This window comes from Enhydra lutris, unplaced genomic scaffold, assembly GCF_002288905.1.
Source record: "Enhydra lutris kenyoni isolate GAN:26980312 unplaced genomic scaffold, ASM228890v2 scaffoldscaffold46, whole genome shotgun sequence".
NCBI classification, from domain to species: Eukaryota; Metazoa; Chordata; class Mammalia; order Carnivora; family Mustelidae; genus Enhydra; species Enhydra lutris.
The window spans coordinates 4,670,971-4,696,417 of record NW_019154130.1 but is presented as its reverse complement, the minus strand read 5'-3'; the positions used below and the strand labels follow the sequence as shown (position 1 = coordinate 4,696,417).

The window sequence follows — 25,447 nt, the reverse complement described above, 5'->3', positions numbered from 1 at the left end:
GTTTTTTTCCTTCCCCTGACATTTCTTTCTTTCTTTCTTTCTTTTTTAAGATATATTTATTTTAGGGCACCTGGGTGGTTCAGTCGTTTAGTGTCTGCCTTCAGCTCAGGCCATGGTCCCAGGGTCCTGGGATCGAGCCCCGCATCGGGCTCTCTGCTCGGCAGGAAGCTTGCTTTTCCTCTCCCACTCCCCCAGCTTGCGTTCCTGCTCTGGCTGTCTCTCCATCTGTCAAAAAAACAAATAAAAATTTTTTTTTCAAAGATTTTATTTATTTATTTGACAGACAGAGATCACAAGGAGGCAGAGAGGCAGGCAGAGAGAGAGGAGGAAGCAGGCTCCCCGCTGAGCAGAGAGCCCGATGCGGGGCTCGACCCCAGGACCCTGGGATCATGACCTGAGCCGAAGGCAGAGGCTTTAACCCACTGAGCCACCCAGGCGCCCCACAAATAAAATTTTTTTAAAAAGAAGACTTATTTGTTTTAAAGAGAGAGAGAACAAAGGGACAGAGGGACTCATTTTTAATGTTTATTTATATATGAATCACATGCAATAATGTTCACCTTTTTTGATGTGTACAATCCAGTGGTTCTTAGTGTGTTTACAGGGATCTGTAGCCTTTGCTGCTCTCTAATTTCAGAATATTTTCACCAACCTTCCCCTAAAACCTTGTTCTCATTAGCAGTAGCTCTCCGTTCCCTCCTGTCCCCGGCCCCTGGCAGCCACTCGTCTGCTTTCTGGGTCCATAGATGTGTCTGTTCTGAACATTTCATATACTGCGTGGCCTTTTGTGCCTGGCTTCTTTCACTCAGCATAATGTTTTTTTTTTTTTAAAGATTTTATTTATTTATTTGACAGAGAGAGATCACAAGCAGGCAGAGAGGCAGGCAGAGAGAGAGGAAGGGAAGCAGGCTCCCCGCCGAGCAGAGAGCCCGACGCGGGACTCGATCCCAGGACCCTGAGATCATGACCCGAGCCGAAGGCAGCGGCCCAACCCACTGAGCCACCCAGGCGCCCCAGCATAATGCTTTTAAGGTTTATCCGTGTTGTGGCCAGAAGTAATTCCTCTTCATAGCCTAATAATCTCCCATTGTACGGATGGACTGTGTTCTGCGTGTCCATTCATCCACTGGCCGACTTTTTGGGGTGTTTCTAACTTCTACCTTCCCTGTTGCTTTGCCCGAGGGAAAACGGTGATTTTCTTCTGGAAGCTCAGATCACCTTGTAGAAAGGGTTCCTCCTCACAGATCTTGTTCCTGGGAGATGAACCGGGCTCCAGAGGAGGGTTGGAAGGAAAAGGGCAAAGGGCTTTATCTAGTCGGGGAGCTCACAGCCGTGGGCACGCTTGCTCTCTCTCTCTCTCTTTCTTTCTTTTTTAAATACATTATTTATTTATTTGACAGAGAGAGAGATGACAAGTAGGCAGAGAGAAAAGGGGAAGCAGGCTCCCTGCCGAGCAGAGAGCCCAATGCAGGGCTCGATCCCAAGACCCTGAGACCATGACCTGAGCCGAAGGCAAAGGCTTAACCCACTGAGCCACCCAGGTGCCCCCAATGGACACTTTCCGTGGGCCAGCTGAGGCGGGCAGCCCTACACCGCCCAAAGCCTGCTTTCTGTCTGTGGATTTGCTTATTCTGGACATTTCAGATAAGTGGAATCATACACTATGTGAGGGAAGAAGAGAAAGCCACAAACTGTGTGGGAGGCCCAGGGAAAGAACAGGCTCTGTTTGGGTGAGTCAGCAGACGGACACAGGACTGGATGGGGACCAGTGTGGGATGCCGTTGAAGAGGGGACCAGGGATCAACCGCGGGGGCAAGTTCCTATCGGACGTGGTGGGGATGTTATGTGACATCTGGCAAGTCCTTGCCTCTGACTCCTTGTCTCAGTTATTTCATGAGTAAAATGAAAATAATCTCGATCACACCTCCCTCCAGGATGTTTGGGGAGATTAAATGAGCGGAGATATGTAAAATGTGTAGAACAGAGGCTGCCTCGCAGTAAGGGCTATGCTAACATTAGCCGTTGCCGTTCTTACTGTCCCAGTGGTGTTACTGTTGTTACCACTGTGGCATCCCATTTGGAACAAGGGCATCATAAAACCAACCCTGCTGTCTGACTGGGTGTGAGGCGCTATTGGAAGAATTAGGAATTAGGGCCACCAAGTCCCCTCAGTTCTTTTTTTAAAAGATTTTAAAGATCTCTTTTAGAAAGACAGAGAGCGGGGAGTTGGCAGGGGAAGAGGGAGAGAGAGAATCTCAAGCAGGCTCCATGCTTAGCATGCTTAGCTTAGCATGGAGCCAGATTCGGGGCTCGATCTCACGACCCTGAGATCACGACCTGAGCGGAAATCAACAGTCGGATGCTCAACCGACTGAGCCACCCAGGCGCCCCTCTTCTCCCTTCTAACCTATTTTCTGCACAGCAGAAATTTTGCATAGTCAGTAAGTTTGTATGTGCTTGCATTTTATCCCGCCAGGTGTCAACGCCAGGTTACGATAAAACCCAGAGCCCTTACCTTGGCCGACCCAGACTTTGGTAGTCTGATCTATGTCTACTTCTCCATCTCCATCTCCCAGCCATTCCTGCCAGTCTCCTGTGTGCCACGGCGCCCCTCCAAACTCGAATGCCTGGTGAGAGCACCTGCATGGATGAGATGGTATCCCAGCCAGTGCCCGGGGATCAGGGAAAGCAAGCATTTAACCTTGTCAGCTCCAGCAGAAGGAACAGCATTGTACTTTCACCAGGAGTCACACGGGGATGGACCACCCTGCCCAGGCTAGGAAAGGCAGCTCAGATACTGAGCAGGAAACAACACACGACTCACGCTGAGGCAGGGGCGCAAATGCAGGCCAGAGATGGCTGGCTGGGAAACTCCAGGGCATTCCAGATCATTCGAGGGCCCTTTCTTCTGTCCATCTGCTCAGCTCCTAAATCCCCTTGCAATGACTCAGAATTTAAAGACTATGGGCTAGTTGGACTCTCTATGAATAAAATGATACAATGTCTGTGAATTGCTCTTAAATAACCCACTAGGAGTGTGGAAAATGGTTGGGAATGTGGATGCAATGAAGACTGTCCTTTCTGTTAATAATTATTGGAGCCGGGGGCACCTCGGTGGCTCACTGGGTTAAGCCTCTGCCTTTGGCTCAGGTCATGATCTCAGGGTCCTGGGATCCAGCCCTGCATCGGGCTCTCTGGTCAGCGGGGAGCCTGCTTCCTCCTCTCTCTCTGCCTGCCTCTCTGCCTGCTTGTGATCTCTGTCTGTCAAATTAATAAATAAAATCTTTAAAAAAATTGTTGAAGCTGGGCCATGGGTACATGGGAGTTCATTATACATTCTCCCTCCTTCTGTATTATTAGAGAATTTTTATAATAAAACAGCTTCTATTTTTTTTTAGATTATTTATTTATTTATTTATTTGACACAGAGAGAGAGAGAGAGATCACAAGTAGGCAGAGAGGCAGGCAGAGAGAGAGGAGGAAGCAGGCTCCCTGCTAAGCAGAGAGCCCGATGCGGGGCTCGATCCCAGGACCCTATGATCATGACCCGAGCCGAAGGCAGAGGCTTAACCCACTGAGCCACCCAGGCGCCCCTAAAACAGCTTTTAAAAGAAAGCAGACTGGGGACTAAAAGGAGTGGCAAAGTGGGGTGCCCACTTGGCTCAGTCAGTAAAGCACGTGACTCTTGATCTTGGGGTTGTGAGGTCAAGGCCCACCTAAGGCAAAGAGCCTACTTTAAAAAATACAATAATAAAAAAATAAGAGGAATAGTAAAGTATTAGCTTGCCTGTGATTGCCATACCTCTTGCTTCAGCCTTAGGTGGGACAGGAGATATCTGATGCCACTAAGGGGAACAGAAGATCTGGAGTGGGGAGAGAGGGCGAGGGAGCGCTGGGGACCACCCACACGTAGGGGCAGACGTTTCCTCTCTCTGTGAGTCGGTTAGGCTGGGCACATGTCAGATAGTAGCAGTGATTATGTGGAAGGAGAAGTCACTGCTTCCTGGAAAATCAGGCCACAGGGTCCTGAGAAACCACACTAGGGCTCGAGAGGCAACTTGGGGACACTTGGGTATAGCTTCTCTGTCCTGTTGTCATAGACGATGCAAGGGACTGAGTGCCTGTGTCCCCGCCAAGTTCATGTGTTGAAATCCTGCCCCCCAAGGTGATGGTATTAAGAAGTATTATTCGTTCCTTTATAAAAGAGGCCTGAGTGCTCCCTTGTCCTAACACCTTGTGAGATCTATGAACCAGGGAAGGGGGTTTCGGCCAATACCAAATCTGCCAGCATCTTAATCTTGGACTTCCAGACTTCGGAACTGTGAGAAATAAGTTTCTGTTGTTGATGAAGAGCCCAGTCCATGGTGTTTTTGTTATAACAACCCACTAGTGTTTTATGAGCATTCCTGTTTTTTGGGAGTCTGAGTGGTCCCTCACACAACTCTTTTACTTGCCCTGTTCCTTGAGCTCCATCCCAAGGGCTGAAACCCAAAGGAGCTTCATACCCCCTCTTCCACTCACACCACCATCCGGACTTCCCGTGGTTGCCGTTCTGGCTTCCCATCCTTCCTTCTCCTCCTGCTTCTTTGGCGGACTTGAGGTAATCATGGACTATTCCAATGTCATCATTGTATCTAAACCCTGGTGACGTCACATGAGACTCCTGGTCTCTTCTGCTTTGATTTTGTTTGATAGTCGGCCTCCCTCCAAGGGCATTGGATGGAAGTTTCCACTCAGGCTCCCCTGATCCATCTTGGAAAACAGGATGATCAAACCCTAGCAATGAGATTCTTTCAAGTACATTGTGCACCGTCTCTGAATTTCAGTGCCTGCTTCTACCTGAAGGGAGGTTGCCTGGAAATGCTAGTCTGGGTAGATTTTCCATCATGTTAAATTGACCTGGTGGTGGTGTTTCTCTACTCCAAGGGTCTCATCCAATGCTTGGGCTCTTTTTTTTTTTTTTTAAGATTTTATTTGTTTATTTGACAGACAGAGATCACAAGTAAGCAGAGAGGTAGGCAGAGGGGTGGCGTTGGGGGGGGAAGTAGACGCCCCGCTTAGCAGAGAGCCCGATGCTGGGCTCGATCCCAGGACCCTGGGATCATGACCTGAGCTGAAGGCAGAGGCTTTAACCCACTGAGCCACCCAGGCGCCCCTGGCTCATTCTTTTTATTGACAACTAATTCCATTCTATAGACACACCACATTTATTTTTCTATTTACCTGTTGTTGGACATTTGGGTCATTTCCAGTTTTTGCCTCATTCAGATATGCATGTTCATGTGTTAAGTCTTTCTGGACACAAGTGTTTCTTTCTTTAAGGTAAACACCTAGAAATGCAATAATGTCTGGGTAATGCTATATATAGATATATATTTTTTATTTTTTGATATATATATTTTAAAGACTTTATTTATTTGAGAGGGAGAGAGAGAGAGCAAGAGAGTATAAGATCAGGGAGAGGGAGAAGCAGACTGAGTAGGGAGCCCAATGTGGGGCTCAATCCCGGGATGCTGGGATCATGACCTGAGCTGAAGGCAGACGCTTAACTGACTGAGCCACCCAGGCACACGGTTAAGTGTATGTTTAACTTTTTAAGAAATGCTTAACTGTTTTCCCAAATGATCGTGCCATTTCCCCTTCCTACCAGCCAGGATGAAGTAGGACAGGCTGGGCCTTTGTGATTTTTACCCACATCCCCGGACGATTCTGCTGCTCACCCAAGTTGAGAACCACTGGCTTAGAGGACGATGGAATTGGGGGGGTGCTTTATTTCAGGAGGCGACATGGGACCGGAGATCTGGCTAAAGTGATGGAGGAAGCCAAGAGAAAACTGGGGGGAGGTGGTTTCAGGCAGAGAGAACGGGAAGTGCAGAGCCTCTGACTCAGGAGTGTGTCTGACACAGTGGAGGGCCGGCGAGGGGGTCTGCAGGCTTGATTGGCTTTGCACGGGAGACTGTCCTAATAGACAGCCAGAGCGGAGGGCAGAACCCTCAGGGAAGGCTAAGAGGTATGGACTTGATTCTGAACGATCTGGGGAGCCAGTGTAGGGTTTTTGAGCAGAAGCATGACATGATTTTGTAGCAGAGGAAACCAAGGCTCAGAGAGGTAAATTAACTTGCCACAGGTCACACAGTAAGTGGCTGAACTGAGTTTCTGGCCAGGTCTGTCCACAGCCAGAGAGCCGTGTTATTGACCTCCGTGCTCCCTTTAAGCTGTCTTTGGTGTCAAATAAATGGATAAAAAGCAGATGTTTGGAAAATGTCAATGTCCTCCAGCCAAAGAGCGCTGGGAACACACCAGTGGTTGAGCCAGTTGGACTGAATCCTGCAGTGTGGGAGAGAGCAGGCCACGGGGGATCTGTGGGACATCTCAGTAAGAGAACCCCAGGGGGCTACAAAGAACCGTATGCAGGGTTTGGGCTTTGGTTGGGTGATTCTGGGGAGAAATTCAGGATCGAGGTGCTTTGCTGTAGAGTGAGTGCTCTCAGGAGGCAGGGATCATTCTGGGACTGGAGCTCTTACATCTTCCTAGACAGAGGACAGACTGGAGCCAGGCAGAGGGAGATGTTTGGTATTTCATGGCCTGAACCATGCTCAAGTTTAGACTAATTTCCTCATGTCACAAGGTGGCCTTTTCTGATGTTGATGTTCTGTGAAACTTATTTACGGGAGAGCGGGAGAGCGCAGAGGCCCACTGACGTTCCAGGCTGGCTCCTGGGTGGTGGGCCCTCTTCTCCTCTCTCTCGGTGGCTTCTGGACAACACCTTGAGGGATGAAAACTTCCCGTGCGTTTGTTTGCCTTAAACAGCTTTATTGAGAGACAGTTCACATGTCATGAAAATCCACCCGTTTTAGGGGAACAGTTCCATGATTTTCAGTATATTCACAGATACAAGCAACCATCTCCGCTGTCAAGTTCCAGAACATTTTCATTGCTCCAAAGGGAAATTCCATGAGCAGTGACTCTCTATTTCCTCCCTCCTCCACAGCAGAGCCGGAGGTAACCACGAATCTAGTCTCGGTGTCCGTGGACTTGAGTATGCTGGACATTTCATGTACATGGACTCACAGAATATCTGGTCTTTTGTGACCAGCTTGAGCCTCTTGTCTTCAAGGTCTGCCCGCAGTTGTAGCAGGTATCAGCCCTTTGGTCCTTTTGGTGGCTGAATCTTAGTCTGCTGTGTGGACGGACCACCTTTTGTTTGTCCCTTCAACAACTGAGGAACTTCTGAGTAGTTTCCTCCTTCTTGTTGTTTTGCCTGGGGTAAAAACCCTACTTCCCTCTGAAAGCTTAGATCCCTTCGTAGGAACCTCTGTCTCCTTACAGAACTCCACGTTTCTGGGAGGCGAAACCAGGCTCCAGAAGAGAGTGGGATGGGCAAGGGGAAAGGTCTTCATCCAGGCCGGGAAGCTAGCTCATGGCCCTTGAGAACCTGCTTTGTGCCAGGAGGGACTCTGGAAATGCAAAGAGAAATTAGGGCAGCAGTCCCTGACCTCAACGAGCTCATAGCTCAGTGAGTGGAGACAATACACATGTTGTTTCTCCCCACCAGGATCCAGCCCATTTTTTTCTGGTCTTCTTCAGGGGAACCACCCCTCCCTTGCTCCCTGGTTCCTGGGAAGGAGAAACCCAGGCCTGACCAGTCTGCTTTATCCAACCTGTGGGTCTAGTTGTTGACACATGGATGGACATTGGCCTGACAGTCCAGGGAGATTCCATGACACTTTTCCTGGATTTCTTACAAAAGGTAATTTTTTTGGGGTCTGTTGTTTTCCCTATGAGGTTGCTGAGAAAGTACGCCGGAAGCCTGGGGCTGCTGGTGGCCATACTTTGGTTGTCTGGGGAGAGCCAGCCTGAGGAAGAAGGCCAGAGAAGGAAAGCAGGGCTCAGACACGGGAGCTTACAAAGCAGAGAGCAAGCAGCCTTCCTGAGGTGATATTACTCCATTTTACAGGTGAGGAACCAAAGACACTCCCAGAAAGGAATTGAGTATGAGCTTCTTACTGAGTGACAGGGCTGAGAATTATATTTCTAGAGGTGCCTGGCTGGCTTGGTCCATAGAACATGTGAGTCTTGATCTTAGGGCTTAAGTTCGAGCCTCATGTTGGGTGTAGAGATTACTTAAAAATAAAATCTTAGAGAGAGAGAGAGAGAGAATTATATTTCTAGACCCTTATTTAGTCTTTGAAAACACAGTCGTTCCTTAGGTACTATTCAAAATGTCTAAACCATGCTGCCGATAATTGACCTAAATTATTTTAAAGCATTTATAGCATTGAGCCTGCTTATTATGGGCATCTCCAAACAGACAGGGTAAAGTTTCTATAGTTGTAATGCCTCTTGTTTAGAATCCCCAGAGTCTGTCAAAAAGTCTTCCACAACTCAAACTGACTTATGCAAATAGTTACATAAATAGGAAATCCAGATTGTGGACTTCAGGCACAGCTGGATCCAGGGGCTTAGTGATAGCAATGTCATCTGACTTCTGTTGTTCTCTGCCCTTCAGCTTTGGCTTTGCATAATGTTGACATCACTTTCATGCAGGCTATCCACACATGGTGCCAAAGGTGGTCTCCAGAACCTGTAGGGCTACATCCTGCCAATAACTTCAGCAAATTCAATGAATTTTCATTGCATTTCATTGGCTCAGTTTGGGACACATAGCTACCCTTGGAACAATCATTGTACTTACGGACACGTGGACATGAAAATTGCTGATTAATCAAGCATAGAGCCAGAGGGTGGAGACAGTCCATCAGAGTGGTGTTGAATAAGACAGGAGGGAAAGGAATCCTCAATGACCTAGTGAAGTGCTCTTACAGAGGGGTGAATGGATGTTGAGCAGGGTCATGTGGCCAAGCCTTTACATTCACTGGCAGCCTCACAATTAGACTTGACTTTTCTTCTCTCTCTCTCTTTCTTATAATCTCTGTGCCCAACATGGGGCTCAAACTCATGACCCTGAGATCAAGTTATCATATGCTCTACTGACTGAGCCAGCCAGGTGCCCCAGACTTTTCATATTAACAGATACTAATTTCACATTTGGTTTATAATTTAGGACAGGAGTTTGTATCAGCTGGAAAACAGAACCCATTCTAGATCTTTCCAACAGAATGTTTGTTTTGTTTCATTTTAAGAGATTTTTACCTTTAAGTAATCTCTACACCCGATATTTGGGGCTCAAACTCACAATTCTGAGATCAAGAGTTGAGTGCTCTACCAACTAAGCCAGTCAGGTGCCCCTCCACAGAAAGGTTTCAATGTTGGAAACTGGTTCAACACATGCATTAGTTATCTATTGCTGTGTAATGAGTTACCCCAAAACTTTTTGAAAAAATATTTTGTTTATATGGCAGAGAGAGAGAGAGAGTACATAAGCAGGAGGAGTGGTAGGCAGAGGGAGAGGGAGAAGCAGACTCCCCGCTGAGCAGGGAGCCCTGTGTGGGGCTCAATCCCAGCACCCTGAGATCATGACCTGAGCCAGAGGCAGATGCTTAAGTGACTGAGCAACCCAGGCACACCTCAAGTTACCCCCAAATTTAGTGGCTTCTGACAACTGTCATTATCTTTCACAGTTTCTGCAGATCTGGAATTTGGGAGCAGCTTTGCCCAGCAGTTCTGATACAGGGTCTCTCATGAAGTTGTAGTCAAGATATTGGCAAAGGCTGCTGTCATCTGAAGGCTTAACTGGGGCTGGAGGAGCCACTTCCAAGATGGCGCCCTTGATAGCTGTTGGTGGGAGGCGTTAGTTCCTCTCCATGTAGGTCTCTCCCAGAGCAGCTCGAGTGTCCTTATGACATGATAGCTGGCTTCCCCACAGGAAGTGAGTCGAGAGAACAAGGTAGAAGTTATAATACTTTTTATGACATAGTTTCAGAAGGCACACATTGTCTCACCTACTACATTATCTTAGAAGTGAGTCTTTAAGTCACTTCTGCCTCCCAGTCCGGGAGAAGGGAATTAGGCTTCACCTTTTGAAGGGACAAGGGTCAAAGAATTTGGGGGTATATTTTGAAAGCATCACAACAGGAGAAGCAAGGAATAGTGGGACAACCCACAGATTAGCAATAGCAGAAAGACACTGTTCCAGTTAGGACTGGAGGGGAGGGTTGGACAACTCTGTGAATGCACTGATTACCATTGGGCAGTGCATTTTAAAAGGGTGAGTCTGCTCTTTTCCTCCATGACTCGTTGTGGCTTGGCCGCCATCATGAAGGACACAGTAACTATCCAGACCAAGAAGTTCATGACCAACCAACTACTTCAATGGAAATAAATGGTCACTGGTGTTCATTACCCTGGAAAGACAACGGTACCTAAGACAGAAATTCGGGAAAAACTAGCCAAAATGCATAAGACCACATCTGATGTCATCTTTGTATTTGGATGCAGAGGCAATTTTGGCGATGGTGTTGCAGGATCATTGAGAGGGACGGTCAAGAAAGAGTTCTTAAGACATTTTACGGCACCGCTTAGCAAGTTTATTTGAGCAGCAGGAGGACAGGACCCGTGCGCAGAAAAAGCTGCACTTTTGCTATAGGAAGGTGGTGGTTATATGCTTTGTGCTCAAGGGGGACGGGATGTGCAGGGAGTATTAGATCATACATGTCTTCTTTGAATTTCTACTCATAAAACTACTTTGGCAAGATTTCTCTGGTGCTTATCATTCAGTTTGCTATGAATTGTCCCTGAGAGGTTCAGGCAGTCATGAGACCGTGTAGGAATGTAGCAACCAACACATATTTGATCCTTGTCAAAACTATGCAGGCTATAGGTCAGCCTCCTGGGCGGAAGGTGAACTTTTTTCCTGCCTCTGTCCCTTATCGGGGGCATGACAACTGGCTTTGGCATGAAAATTTAGGATTCCTTGGATTGTGCAAAGAAAAATGAACCTCAACATAGGCTTTCAAGACGTGGCCTGTATGAGAAGAAAGAGACGTCAAGAAAACAGTGAAAGGAACATGAGAACAGCATGAAGAAAGTCGGGGGAACGCAAAGGCCGGGGTTGGTGTGGGCAAACAGTGAGCTGGAGACTGGACGACAGAAGGTGTTCAAGATGCTGTAGTGACTTGATCTGGGATAATTGTACAGATTTTTCATGAGAGGCATAATAACCTAAGAACTTCTCTGTAAAAAAAAAAGGGGGGGGTGATTTCATGGTATGTGAATGATAGACCAATAAAGCTGGAAAAAAGGAAAGAAGGAAGGGAGGGAGGGAAGACCTGTTTTTTGCTGCATCTCACTGACTACCGATAACCAGCTGGTAGGTTCTGGGCCAGACCCCAGTTGAGAGATTCATTCATCATTCGTCATAGAATTACTAAGTACCCACTGTGTGCCAACCGCTGGCTGTGTCGAATGTATTCATGCACAGCGAGGCTCCCGGGCATATGCCAGTCTGTGCCGAGGACCCAGGATGTGCACATTTCCTGTGGGTGCCCTGGCAAGTCCCAAGAACCCGTCTTCAGATATTGAAATAAGGTCAGAAGATGCTTCATGAGTAATTTAGGAGAGTGACGCTGTAAAGAAAACCTGCGTGAGAAAGGAACTATGCCAGGCAGTTGACAGTGATTATTTGATGGTTCTGTGATTACAGTTACTTTTCCAATTTTTGGATAGCACAGTTAATTATATAATATAAAAAATTTCCAAAGGATGTCTGGTTGCGTTTTTTGTTTGGCCATCACTGTGTTTTCCAACATTGGAGTTAATTGTATTTATTTATTTAAAAAAGATTTTTATTTATTTATTTGACACAGAGAGAAAGAACGCACAAGCAGGGGAACAACAGAAGGAGAGGGAGAAGCATGTTCACTGCTGAGCAGGGAGCCTGATGTGGGGCTCGATCCCAGGACCCTGGGCTCATAGACCTAGAGCTGAAGGCTGACGCCTAACCATCTGAGCCACCCAGGTGCCCAGTTAACTGTATTTAGATACAGCATCTGTGCTCCAGTTTGCCACAGACCTCCCCTCTCCTTATTGCCTTCAGCTGGTGCCTTCTCTCATTCACATAAACTGCCTGATCCCTGAAGGCATTTGAATTTGGGTCCCCCGATTTATATAATAAAATCCCTACAATATACGATTCACTGTGGTCCACCGAGATGATAAATGTCCAAGTTTTAAGTCCCCGATAAGTGGATTTAGAATATTGAATCAGTCTGAAAAGGGAAGTTAACATATTTAATTTCTAGGTAAAACCAGAATTGTTCTTGGCACTTTCCTATGGAGTTCAGTTGCTTGGGAGTCCAAAGGGCTGTTTCTATCAGATTACTTCAGCTTAATAGGAAGCTCTGTAGGTATTATAATCAGAAAGAAATTTAGTACAGTGAAACGGAAGCACATAAGTGAGTTAGTGAGGCTGGAGAGACAGGATCTAGGCTTCTAGAGTGACACTACAGAACTGACCTGCCAGGAGAACCAGGGCCTTTGCCACAGTATGGACAGTGGGGAATCAGGGGACTATTACAAGAACACTTGAATTCAGTAATGCAGGGTCATGGCAAGGCAGTTTCCATCGTTGGAGCTGCGCACCTGTTTCTGGACACCTGAAGCAGGAAACTGGATTTTGGGCCACTACTGCCCCCTATTGCCTGTTGGTCTTTCAAGAAATAATGCCCAAAAAACCAAAACAAAACAAACAAAAAAAAAAAAACAAAAACCACACACACACACACACCCCAAAAAACCTCTCAAATTTGCAAAGCACCTTCAGATATACCGTGTCATCTGGTCCTCATGATAACAAGCAAGGCACATGGGGTCATCATCCCCTCTTTACAGGTGAGGAGACTGAGGCTCAAAGTTGATGGAACGTAAGGTTACACGGCTTTGTGCAAAACTGGAGTAACCAGGGGCACCTGGGTGGCTCAGTGGGTTGAGCCGCTGCCTTCGGCTCGGGTCGTGATCTCAGGGTCCTGGGATCGAGCCCCGCGTCGGGCTCTCTGCTCGGCAGGGAGCCTGCTTCCTCCTCTCTCTCTGCCTGCCTCTCTGCCTGCTTGTGATCTCTCTCTGTCAAATAAATAAATAAAATCTTTAAAAAAAAAACTGGAGTAACCACCCAGGTCTCTTCATCCCCGGGCCAGGGCAATGAACTCAACTCACATGTCACGAGTGAGGTCTTTTGTGGCCCTGTGGTAGGCTCTGAGAGCACAGCATACAGATATCAAGGCTGGTGGCTCATGAGTGTCGTGGACTGGCAAATCACCGTTATCTGCATCAAAAGCACAGTGCATGGGGCCTGTACGTGGCAGAGGTATGTCTAGGGACATTCTCGAGAAGAAAAGAGGTGACATTTGAGTTGGGTTTTGAGGGATGAGTAGAAGTACGTCTGGAAGCAAAATGCAGAAAACAGTCCTAGCATCTGGCAAGAGCTAAGGGGGCCTGATGAGACAGCAGTGCTTTGGGGGAGCTCATAGAATTCTAGTTTTGGAGGATTTGAACAAGGTAGAAAAATGTTTTTGTAGTACAAGTATTATACACATACAGCAAAATAAAGTGCATCAGTCTTATGTATATTTTTTTGAGTTAAAAAATAATATGTAAACATGGGAAGATGTTAAACTTTCTGAACATCCTGGGAGGTTCCCTTGTGCCCCTTCCCAGTCTATATCCACTTCCATCCTTCTCTGGAGGTTTCTGGGGGGATGAGGGTGTTTCCCAAGGGGTAAGTGCTTTCCCTGCTCAGTACAGCTTGTCAAGTAACCAAACACTGTCGGATGACAGGCAGGTAATTCATCCGATTGCCAGAGAATGGAGGTGAGCTCATGGTCTGAAGGCATCTTCTGCCACTAGGACTGATGGTCAGGATTTCCGGGGTTAGGATGGAAGGGGCTGGCATGGAAGTTGACTTGAGGGTTTTTCCTGGAAGGGTAGGAGGCTTCTTTGAATCAGAGGATATAATTTCTTCCCTTAAGTGGGATGTGCTAGCAAGCTGGTAGGTGGGTTTTTTAATACCAGAAGTGGGGCGCCTGGCTGGCTCAGTCCATGGAGCATGGGACACTTGATCTCACAGTTATGAGTTCCAGCCCCACCTTGGGTAGGTAGAGTTTGTTTAAAAAATAAAATCTTAAGGGGCACGTGGGTGGCTCAGTCGGTTGAGCGGCTGCCTTCGGTTCAGGTCATGATCGCAGGATTGTAGGTTCCAGTCCCCCATCGAGCTCACTGCTCAGTAGTGAGTCTTTTTTCTCTCTCTCCGTCTCCTCTCTCACAAATAAATAAATAAATTTTAAAAAATCTTTAAAACAACAACAACTACAACAAAACAATTAGATGGTAATGATCCCGAGGTCTTCTGGAGGGTTAACAAGCATCTGAATTGGATCAAACTGGTCGAAAACTGAAAAAGTGGAGACAAGTTTGGAGTTTGTTAGCGAAAATCTCAACGCTCTTGGGGTGAGACCCCTGTTTCCTTTTATGTCTTTTTTTTTAAGAGTTTTTATTTTATTTATCTGAGAGCGCGACAACGAGCTGGGGGAAACAGAGAAAGAAAATCTCAAGCAGACTTCCTGCTGAGCGTGGAGCCCCACCCGACTCTCGAACTCAAGACCCTAAGATCGCGACCTGAGCGGAAATCAGGAGTCCCACACCTAAATGACTGAGCCACCCAGGCGCGCCTCTCCTCCTTCTTACTCCTATTGCTGCCTCCAGATCTTTCACCATCTCTTTGCACAGTCTTAGGGAGTTGCATTGGGCGCGGGAGGTTTTTTGATACCGCCGCTTTCTCCTCCGGTCCACGTGAAATTTACGTTGCCCGGGAAAGGGGAGGGAGGTGGGGACAACGACGTTTGGCCCTTCAGAGCCACCGTCGAGGCTCAGGTTGGGCGGAGCCGCCATGTCCCTCGGCGGCCGCCGTGCGTCCGTTACGTGGCAGCTGCCGGAGCCCGCCAATCCACGGCGCCCGCATCAGCCCCCTCGGGTGGCGCAGCCGGAAGGGGCGGAGCTGAGGCGGCGGCGGCTGAGGAGGCAGCGGTGGCGGCGGCGGCGGCGGCGGCTCTGGAGGCCGCGGTCCTGGTCCTGGCTTTGGCCCCAGCCCCACCATGGTGACGCTCGCTGAGCTGCTGGTGCTCTTGGCCGCTCTTCTGGCCACGGCCTCGGGTTACTTCGTCAGCATCGACGCGCATGCCGAGGAGTGCTTCTTCGAGCGGGTCACCTCGGGCACCAAGATGGGCCTCATCTTCGAGGTGGCCGAGGGCGGCTTCCTGGACATCGACGTGGAGGTGCGGGCACGCTGCCCGGGGCCCAGACGGGGTCGCGGGGCCGTGCGGGGTTGGCGGCGCTGGGGCGCGCGCGGGGCCTGCGGGGGCGCGGGGCGTGGAGGCCGCTGTCCGAGTGCTGGGAGGGGCCCGGGCCGCCGTCTGGCCCCCGCCTGGGCGACCCCCTAACGGCCTTTTCCCCCGCGGTCCGCCCGGGTTCCATACCCCGGGACCCGGTCGGATACGGAGCCGTTGCTTAGCCGCCTTGGGTTCTTGGCTTGAACGGCGGGCTCCCCGTGGACCCTGTCTCCAAGCTTTGTCGGCCAGGCGCCGCGTGTCAGCTCGGGGCGCAGAAGGCACTTAAGTGTTGAGGTTAGTCGAGGGCAGGTCTGTATTGGGTCTGCAGCTGCATTTCGTCGCGTGACGGATTAATGTTGGGGCCTGACGTGAGAACTTTAGAAAAAGTAAAGCGAAAGCTGTTGAAGGCTAGACGGGCATTTGTGTTGTGCTGTTCTTTATTTTTCAGAGAGCGAGCCTGAGCGTGTAACCTATTTTTTTTTTTAAGATTTTATTTATTTATTTGACAGGCAGAGATCACAAGGAGGCAGAGAGGCAGGCAGAGAGAGAGAGAGAGAGGAGGAAGCAGGCTCCCCGCTGAGCAGAGAGCCCCATGCAGGGCTTGATCCCAGGATCCTGGGATCATGACCTGAGCCGAAGGCAGAGGCTCTAACCCACTGAGCCACCCAGGCGCCCCACGTGTAATCTATTTTATGCAAACCTCCAGATACCTCCTGGAGCCATCTCTGACTAGGGAAAAGGTGGACTAGGGTCATTCAGTTTAGGGATAATGATTGCAGATGAAGTATCTGGAGAAAACAGGACATTGTTCAAAGAAAGCTGCAGTCCCTAAATTTCCTCCTCTTACCTTTTTTTTTTTAAGCCAAAAGAGTGACTCGCTTTTATTTTTCTTTCCTTTAGGAAACTGGATGTAATTAATACTTAAATTCACTGTTAACATGATTAATTGAGTTCAGGGGTTTTCCTTTTGACAGTGGACAGCAGAGTTGGGCACCAATTACACCCAGAGATAAGGGGATAATGGAAGGAGGGACTGCTGAAATTAGTTAAGACTGCAGAGATCAGCTCTGCCAGTCTCCCAAGTTCTGCAGGTGACAGGCTTTGTAAGAGGCGCTAAGTTAGTTAACCAGGGCCTAACAGCTGATTTTTAGCAGATGGCTGAGAACATGGGTCTCTTAGTTTTCAGTCTGGTCTTTTTTCTCAAGCCTTCTGTCATCTCAGATTCCTTCACTGGTTTGCAGCAATCAATTAGGAAAACCCAAAAGTGTAACTTGCTCAAATTTCTTAGTTTTATTTTTTTTTAAAGATTTTATTTATTTATGGGCAGAGGAGGAGGGAAAGCAGGCTCCCCGCCGAGCAGAGAGCCCGATGTGGGTCTCTATCCCAGGACCCTGAGATCATGACCTGAGTCGAAAGCAGAGGCTTTAACCCACTGAGCCACCCAGGCGCCCCTTTTTTTTATGTTTTGATATTAATAGCGTGCATGTGTGTTGGTGATAGAAGGCCAGTTGGAGACAGGTGTAAGGTACTGTTTCTGTTTCTGAGGGGTTCGTGTTTCAGTGGGACAAAGGAAGCGTGTCAGGATTGAAGCAGGTCCTGGAGAGTCATCTTGTGCAGCCTTGTTTCGTAAGCAGGAGAACTGCAGCCCAAAGAGCTTACTGTCATTAAGTGACAACTACATTTTCTTAGCAAATATTCTACAGCCAATAGACAGTACCTACGAACAGTACGGTTTAAAATCTTCTGTGATGTGTATTTCTTTCCTGCCTCCAGATTACAGGGCCCGATAATAAAGGAATTTATAAAGGAGACCGAGAGTCCAGTGGGAAATACACATTTGCTGCTCACATGGATGGAACGTACAAGTTTTGTTTTAGCAATAGGATGTCTACCATGACTCCAAAGATAGTGATGTTCACCATTGATATCGGGGAGGCTCCCAAAGGACAAGACATGGAAACAGAAGGTGAGATGAACATTCAGATTTATATCCCATTCCAGGAATTAATGTTCTGTACATTGTTACTCATCTTGAATGGAGTATTTATATTTTTTGATTTCTTATTCTAAGTTCATTAACTGTGTTTAAAACCAAAAACTTTTGTGATACATTTTATTTCTCCAGGACTCCAAATTAACAAAAATAAGTTTCTGGGAATTTGTATTTATTTTGGTTCTTTAGAATTGCCTCTTCTGGCAACTTTTCATAGTCAGTCTGTGCTTTTGTAAGCATGTAGGTTATGTGTGTTTTAGGTGGTTTGTTGTGTTGATTTGCTAATCCTGGTATACACATCATCGTTTGCTCATTTATACATGACTAGTTGGATTAAACCTAGTTGTTTTATTTTTGTGTGTTTATATCCTACACTTTTCTTTAGGTGGTGGAGATACCTGGGATGGTAGGTGGATTGCTTTTTGACAGCATCCTGTCTTGCATATTTTTCTTTGCCTCTAATTTCTGCTTTGCTTTCCTTTCTAACCTCAGTTTATTAGCATGAGAGTGTTTTTTCTCTTAATTAAAAAAAAGACCCCTACAACTAACTAGAGTTTTAGAGCCTTTTTTTTTTTTTTTTTAAGATTTTATTCATCCATTTGACAGACAGAGATCACAAGTAGGCAGAGAGGCAGGTACAGAGAGAGGAGGAAGCAGGCTCCCGGAGGAGCAGAGAGCCCGACGCGGGGCTCGATCCCAGAACCCTGAGATCATGACCTGAGCCGAAGGCAGAGGCTTAACCCACTGAGCCACCCAGGCGCCACTAGAGCGGTTGTTTTTATTTGGCTGATGGGAAGTGTAGTTAGGTCATTTTAAATTAATGGCCCTAGAAATACAGTGATTGGCTTCTTAGTAACATCATACTTTGTTTCTTTAAAATGAATGCTGAGGGTGAAAAGATTGAACTGTAATTGGAGGAGTAAAAGTCTTGAACATAGCTAATAGCAAATAGTGTTCACTTTGTACGAAGTATTTTGGTGGCTTTTTACCGTTATTGAAGTTTTGTAACTTGAAACTTGGTAGGATGTGAAATGCGGTTCTAGAAGCTATGTCTGGAGATGGTGACAGAAGCTCTTTCAACCATATGTTATAATTCAATTAATTTTTGTTTCTTCACTGACCAGCAGTAAACCCTGAGTCGAGTCTTCTGGTTAAATTGTTTACCAAGAACCAGCACATTTGGATTGGGGCGGTGGGCGGAAGGCAGGGGTTGTACAGTGTACGTCAGGATTTGTGGAAACTAGCAGTTCAACACATTTCCTAGTATTGACATTTGTCCTAAATATTAAGCAGTTAATAGAGTACTTACATCATAAAGAAGTATTTGTTAGGTTTGAAATCTGTAGAATTCAGAGAATCCTACTATTTAGTAATTCCTGTGCTTGTTTTTTGGGGCCATTTACGGTGTAGGACTTGGCTAACTTAAGGAGAATTCGGAGTTTTCAAGGGGTTTGTGCTTGTTTATTTTCTGGAAATTAGTCCTTTCTAAATAGTTAGAAAATGTTGGCTGATGAATGTGACTCTTGAGTTATTCTTAAACCTTTAATATCTAAAATTCTTGCTCTTGTTTGCTAAGGTCAGTGAATGGAAGTTTTGAATTCAAACCCTGTTCTAAAGCAATGGTCCTCAAGTGAGGACAGTTGTTTGCCCCCAAGAGGACATTTGACAGTATCTGGAGACTTTTTTTTTTTAAAGTAGGCTCCATGCCCGTTGTGGGGCTTGAACTCACGACCTTGAGATCAAGAGCTGCATTCTCTACTGACTAATCCATCCAGGCATCCCTATCAGGAGACATTTTTTATTCTCATGGCCGGGTGGAAGATCCTAAAATGTACTGGCCGGCCCCCAACAACGAAGAATTATCTGGTTGAAAATGTCAACAACGCTGTTCCTGAGAAACCCTGCTCCCAAGGTTCCATGTCGTGCTTGGGGTTTTCCAGATGAAGCTAGTGAGGGATGATTTGAGATTTGAGATTCTACCTAACTACCTTAACATGGGTAGGGGTCCTCTGTTGGGATTCTTCCCTATTGGTAGATATTTTTTTCCTAACTCCGTGTTCGTTGTCATAACATAGCCCTGTCTAGAAGCCTACACTTACCTTCAGAACCCTTAGTCCACCTTGTATTCATTTTTGGCAAAAAAGAATACCTGATTTTAAACCTTGTGCAACCGAGAGCTTGTCTTTTCACTTATGATGCCTGCCATTCCCCAGTGTAGTGAAATTATTGCCATGATTTCCATAGAGGAATGTTTGAATTTTGGTGTGGATTTTTTCAAGAATGTCTTGGGTTTTTGTCTGGTTAGCTTCATTGAGATTAAAAGTCTGTTTTGAGGCTGCATTTATATTAACATTAGAGTTATATGATTCTAAAGCATAGGTTTTGATTTTAGTTAAATATTGTTATTTATAGAATTATTATTAGGAATTTTGTTTTATAGTTTGTGTTCTTTTTTTCCCCCTCCTCAGTTCTTTTTTTCTTTTCCAGTTAATATAGTGAACTTAACAGTGATTCATTGGAGGAAATTTCTTAGGGTGAATTGTTTTCCTTTTGTTAGTAAGCATTATATAGTATGTTTCCCACCCTGAAAGAGCTTTCTGTTCTGGGAACGGACATTTAAAAAAATGCATTGAGAATTTATTGTCATCAGTAGTCCAACATGACATCTGAGCCATTTCGAAACAGCTTCTAAACAGAGTATGCCTTCTCTGAGGAGTATTTTGAGGAATATTGCCTTATGCATATTTTTTCAAAAGGAGATTGCCAAATGTGTGCTAATCTGGTTTTATATTTTTCCGTAGCTCACCAGAACAAGCTAGAAGAAATGATTAATGAGCTGGCAGTGGCGATGACAGCTGTAAAGCATGAACAGGAGTACATGGAAGTTCGGGAGAGAATACACAGAGCAAGTAAGTTAATGCTGGAACTTCATGACGGTGTCTGGTGGCCAGAAAGTCCTGAAGGCGTATTACCCAACAGCTTGCTGGAATTTTCCTCATTTGGGTATTTTATAAATATTATCATAGTAAAGCATTGACTTGAAAAAGCAACTATGCAAAGATATTTTTTGAGTACGTGTTTGTAGAGCTTTGTACCAGACTGGTTTTTTATTGGGATATTCATTCTAAACTGAAAAATGCTGTTAAGATTTAGTATGAGGTTTTAGGAGTTTTTTTTTTTTTGTTTTTTTTTTTTTTTTTTTAAAGATTTTATTTATTTATTTGAGTGAGAGAGAGAGGCAGTGAGAAAGAGCATGAGTGAGGAGAAGGTCAGAAGGAGAAGCAGACTCCCCGTGGAGCTGGGAGCCCGATGCGGGACTCGATCCCGGGACTCCGGGATCATGACCTGAGCCGAAAGCAGTCGTCCAACCAACTGAGCCACCCAGGCGTCCCTAGGTTTTAGGAGTTTTTAAAAAGATCTCTGGTCCGCTGAGGAGTAAAACTAATAGTTTTCCCAAAGCAGAAAGGAAAAATAGAAAGTGGTTGGTTTTTAATCACGTAGTTGACATTTCTGTGCCAATGTGTAATATTATATGCTGAAATTAGCTTTTTTTACTAAAGTGGAAGGTTTAGGCTAGTTAAAATAGCATGAAAACATGAATCCAAGCAGTCACCAGGTGAAGCTCAACTTGGGTTCCTGGTTTGTAAAGGGGGAACATGGAATGTATTTATCTGTGGAAACAGTGGTGACTAGAATCCCATGTTAGGTTGCAAAAGCCTGTCTGGCCCATGATACAGCCGTAAGTATTATACCTTTGCACGTAAAATTGAGAGGTACCGTATTGATGCCTGGACCAGATACCATATTTTAGATCCAGGTCCGCACCTGTGGTTCAGTGTTTTTCATCCTCCAAATAGTTCTTGGGGCTAGATCTCATGGGAGCAAGCTTGTCCGCGAGCGCAAAGTGATTGAAGTCAGGAGTCTTTGTTCCGAGTTTGGGGTAGAGCGAGAGAAGAGTGACTCCAGAGAGAGAGAGAGGCACAGGCTGAACCTCTTCAAGATGAGGTTCGTGTACTCCCTACTCTCTTACATCTCTTGCCATGGATGGAAATGAACCTTGAGGACCTAGAACACGCACCTAGCCTTTCGGTGGGATAGTAATGAGTAAACACAACAGACTGGAGAAGTAAGAGCCCCTGTCCTCACTTTCTGGGGGGCAGTGGGGTGTGAGGGGGACCACTGCTTGTATACATGGGCTCCCGCCTCTTCCGCTATGGTTCTTTCTCCTCTTTGCCCCCACTGGTACTCTGTTTACCCTCTGGGATCGACACCTCCTCTCCCTCACCTGGCGGAAACCCATCTGTTGATTACCTTGCTCTCCACTGGGCCCAGCCCATTCCGGGGTGAGAAGGACACCGAGCAGAGTCTGAAGGCTGAAAGCTTCTGCTTTTCGTTTTAACCAGTTCAGACCAGATGGCTTTAAAGGTATAGGAGGTTCTTGGGAACACAGCAGTCAGAGGAAGACCTGTCTTCCGGTCTGTGGGGGCATCCAGCCTTACTCTTTTGCACTTAATTTAAGTGGAGATGCTCTGATTTGTTTCACAAATAGAATTTTAGGCTTTCTGTTTATTTTTGCAAATCAGATAGTTCTCACAATGTTTTTTGTAACATCTTCCTACAGCACTTACCCCTTAGGGTTGAACATAATGAGACATTTTTTTCTTCCTTTATCTCCAGTGTTGTACTATACTTTGTTACTTTTATTTTATTTATTTATTTATTTGTTTGTTTGTTTGTTTTTTAAAGATTTTATTTATTTGACAGAGATCACAAGTAGGCAGAGAGGCAGGCAGAGAAGGGGGGAGGAGCAGGCTCACTGCTGAGCAGAGAGCCCGATGCGGGGCTCGATCCCAGGACCCTGGGATCATGACCTGAGCCGAAGGCAGAGGCTTTAACCCACTGAGCCACCCAGGCACCCCACTTTGTTACTTTTAGATGTGGCTAACGTGTAAATAGTGTGAGGACAGTGTCTTATACACACACTTTTCCAGGTAAAGTGAAGAGAGAGATAAATACTTCTTTTTACATGGTGGCTTAATATTTTGAAGTATTTACTCTACCATTCCCCTCCAGACACAAATCTTAAGTGCTGGTCCTTCACAGTTAATGCTAGATATTGGTTACTAAGTTTTCAGCAGAAGTAAACTTCATGCCATGGAATTAGTACTAAAAATTTCAGCTTTGGTGTTTTTGAGGGTTCTAATTAGTAATATTCTTGGGCATGTATCTCTTCGTATTCTGGGAAAAAAGCCCCATTTTTTGTTAACTGTAAGTTTTATTTTTGGGGGGTTAATTGCTTTTCACGTCTTTTTGAGTGATTATTAATCTAGTAGCCATTATAATCTAGTTAATGTTCTACAAATGATATATATCTAAAAATATGGCACTCACTTATTCATCTGATTAATATTGTTACTATATTGCTGATTTATAATTATTCTTAAAATTGGCCATTTGTGTTTTTTTTTTTTTTTTTAAGATTTTTATTTATTTATTTGACAGAGAGAGATCACAGTAGACAGAGGCAGGCAGAGAGAGAGAGGAAGCAGGCTCCCCCGCCGAGCAGAGAGCCTGATGTGGGACTTGATCCCAGGACCCTGAGATCATGACCTGAGCCGAAGGCAGCAGCTTAACCCACTTAGCCACCCAGGCACCCCTTAAAATTGGCCATTTGTAGAAAAATCAGAAACTGCCTAGTAATTTTAACAAGTAAAGGCTGTAGATTTGATCAGAAATTTGAAAGAATGTGACATAGATTGAGCAGAATAAATTAATAAAGAGTGGTCTTGGCTCTTGTTTTAAGGATCAGACCCTTAGCTTAAGAGTGGGATAGATCATGGACTGGTTCCAGTTTGTCGTAATTGCCAGTATTGGTTCATGAAACTGAGAAACCTTCAGCTAGAGCAGCTGTCAGATTCATAGTAGGTGCTCAGTATTTGTTGAATACATGTTTAAGGAAAGAGCCACTTAGATTCACACATTTTGACTAGGTAGGTAGTGCTTTAGGGTAACTATGTGATCTTGAAATAATCTGTATTTTTTTTTCCAAGTCTGTTTTCTGATTCAGCGAAAAAGATTATAATGTAGGAATATTTTAATGTGAAGGAGAAAGGAGGTCATATTGGGTTTTAACTCTAGAGGTTGAAGTCACTTGGGCAAGTCACTTTTCCTCTCTGCTCTCCATACACAAGCAGAGCAGACTTGACCATATCCCTTGAATCTTTAAGGTCCCATTAAAAGCTAAAATTTTCTGCTGCTGAGTTTGTTGAGTTGCTTGGGGACAAAAGACAAAAAGTAGAGTATTGTGAATGGTGTGAAAATACTACTTTCTTAGAGTAAAGACTAGGATGACTCATGATGCTTATGCCTTTTTTTTTTTTTTTTTTTGGTTAAATTTTGTCTTTTTGTCTGTCCTCACAGTCAACGACAACACAAACAGCAGAGTGGTCCTTTGGTCCTTCTTTGAAGCTCTTGTTCTAGTTGCCATGACATTGGGACAGATCTACTACCTGAAGAGATTTTTTGAAGTCCGGAGGGTTGTTTAAAAAGCCTTTTCCTGATGATTTCAAAATCATAATTCACTGTTTACCAAACATCTTGGTGATAATAATGTCATTAGTTTCTACATTTTTATTTTTGAAACTGTACATCACAGCTTATGTTTCTTTGTGATTAATAGATATTGGGGGAAAACAACTTTTTAGGAAAGTTAGAGTGAAAATTTGACACTTGATTGGCATAATTTCTTATTTGAATTCTGCCTCCATTATCCAGGTCTGTCAGAACTCTCCAACACTATAAATGAAACACAGGCATATAGTCCTGATTATATCTTCTTTCCATGTGTTTTCATGAAGTACAGTTCAGAAAAGTACTTCATGGATAGTACTTCACTTAAATGACTGCATTCTTTGGGTCTCTTATCCTGCAGTTCAAGTCATTAAAGATTCTTTTTGTTGAATCCTTATGAGAAACAACTGTCTGAATCTTGACATTTTCTACCCAGCCTACTGGCAGAGCTCTGACTGGAGTGTGACCAGGTTGGTACTTTGATACTTGTCTATCTTGTTTTTGCTTTAAAGATTAGACTTAACCACATTTCCCCCCTAAATTTGTGTTTTGAACCTTAGGACTCAATCACATCCAATTAAATTGATGACACAAGCAGCTAATAACCATTTTTTGGTTTCTGCCTAGCTTTGCAAGCGGTCTCTACTAAAGCCGGTTCTCGGGATGTTGCGGCCAATGGTAGCTCTTTTCTTTCTGTGCTGGCACATCCACTTTCTCCGCTCTTGGCATGTAGGAAGTGTGCATTCATACAATTGGAAACATCTGGATTTCTGATGCCAAAGGGTTAAAGCCTCTTGGATTTCACTGCAATGATATACAGCCACTATTTTATTTTTGATCAGTGGCATTTTTGCCACTGTTTAATTAGGGTACTGGACATCACTGTCAGTACTAGGATTTTGTTTTTGTTTTTCTTGGGTCTTTTTTGGCACATGTGAATTTTGTTTTGTATAAAATGAAATGACTTTCTTTTGGTCTCTGATGATGGGTTTAAAATTAAAGGAGCATCTGGTCGTGGTGTGGGGGTGATCCAGGATTATGTTGTGACTGATGTATATTAGTTACTTGTACATTTTTTTTGGATCTTTGCAGGGGAAAGCTACAAGTAACGAGTTTTATATAATTAATTTAAATTTGTTACAGGTTTTCATGTTCAGGATAAACAATTTTTCAACCTTTGGTGAAAATACTTGCAACAGTTTAAGGTGACTGTATTTTACCTTAAGACAACAGTTGCAGTGCCAATTTTTTTTTTTTTTTTTTTTGGGTGTGTGTGAAAACACTTCAAAACTGAATTAAAAGATGTACATTTAAAATTGGTTGTGTATCTAATCTGCCCCAAGTTCAGTAAATAAACAATTCTTTTTAAAAACAGTATTTTGTGTTTCATATTAATGATTAATTTACTTTTGTTAAATATCAACTTTCTATTCATATTTGAAATGAGACATGTCCATGTTTTCTGAGTTACTATGCCTGTTATAGATGTCTGTCGCTTTGTACATCTGTAAACTTGAGGTTAGTGAGTAGGAACCCAATATTAGTTTTCCTTGTGTGGTTTCTTTTGATGATTCATTGTTAATATCTTAAGTATTTTTTTTCATTT

General features: G+C 45.0%; 1 protein-coding gene and 1 pseudogene across 2 annotated transcripts; both read left to right on the top strand.

The window, feature by feature from the left end:
- The first annotated feature begins 10,216 nt into the window (after nucleotides 1-10,216).
- On the top strand, nucleotides 10,217-11,031 carry LOC111156512 (annotated as a pseudogene).
- A 3,921-nt stretch (nucleotides 11,032-14,952) lies between these two features.
- LOC111156526 (transmembrane p24 trafficking protein 2) lies at nucleotides 14,953-25,213 on the top strand. Of its 2 annotated transcripts, XM_022517479.1 has the most exons (5): nucleotides 14,956-15,224; nucleotides 17,052-17,244; nucleotides 17,657-17,677; nucleotides 20,073-20,180; nucleotides 23,692-25,213. In XM_022517479.1, the coding sequence occupies exons 1-5, from the start codon at nucleotides 15,045-15,047 to the stop codon at nucleotides 23,814-23,816; spliced, it is 627 nt and encodes a 208-aa protein (XP_022373187.1). In that variant the 5' UTR covers nucleotides 14,956-15,044; the 3' UTR covers nucleotides 23,817-25,213. The 2 variants fall into 2 exon arrangements, with proteins under 2 accessions (XP_022373188.1, XP_022373187.1); XM_022517480.1 differs by lacking the exon at nucleotides 17,657-17,677 and having other exon boundaries at nucleotides 14,953-15,224; nucleotides 23,692-24,275.
- The last annotated feature ends 234 nt before the right edge of the window (nucleotides 25,214-25,447 follow it).

Coding starts and splice junctions, on each gene's coding strand:
- LOC111156526 (XM_022517479.1), top strand. CDS start 15,045: ATGGTGACGCTCGCTGAGCTGCTGGTGCTCTTGGCCGCTCTTCTGGCC. Junction 17,678..20,072: donor TGGTGGAGATACCTGGGATG/GTAGGTGGATTG, acceptor ATTTTTCCGTAG/CTCACCAGAACAAGCTAGAA. Junction 20,181..23,691: donor GGAGAGAATACACAGAGCAA/GTAAGTTAATGC, acceptor CTGTCCTCACAG/TCAACGACAACACAAACAGC.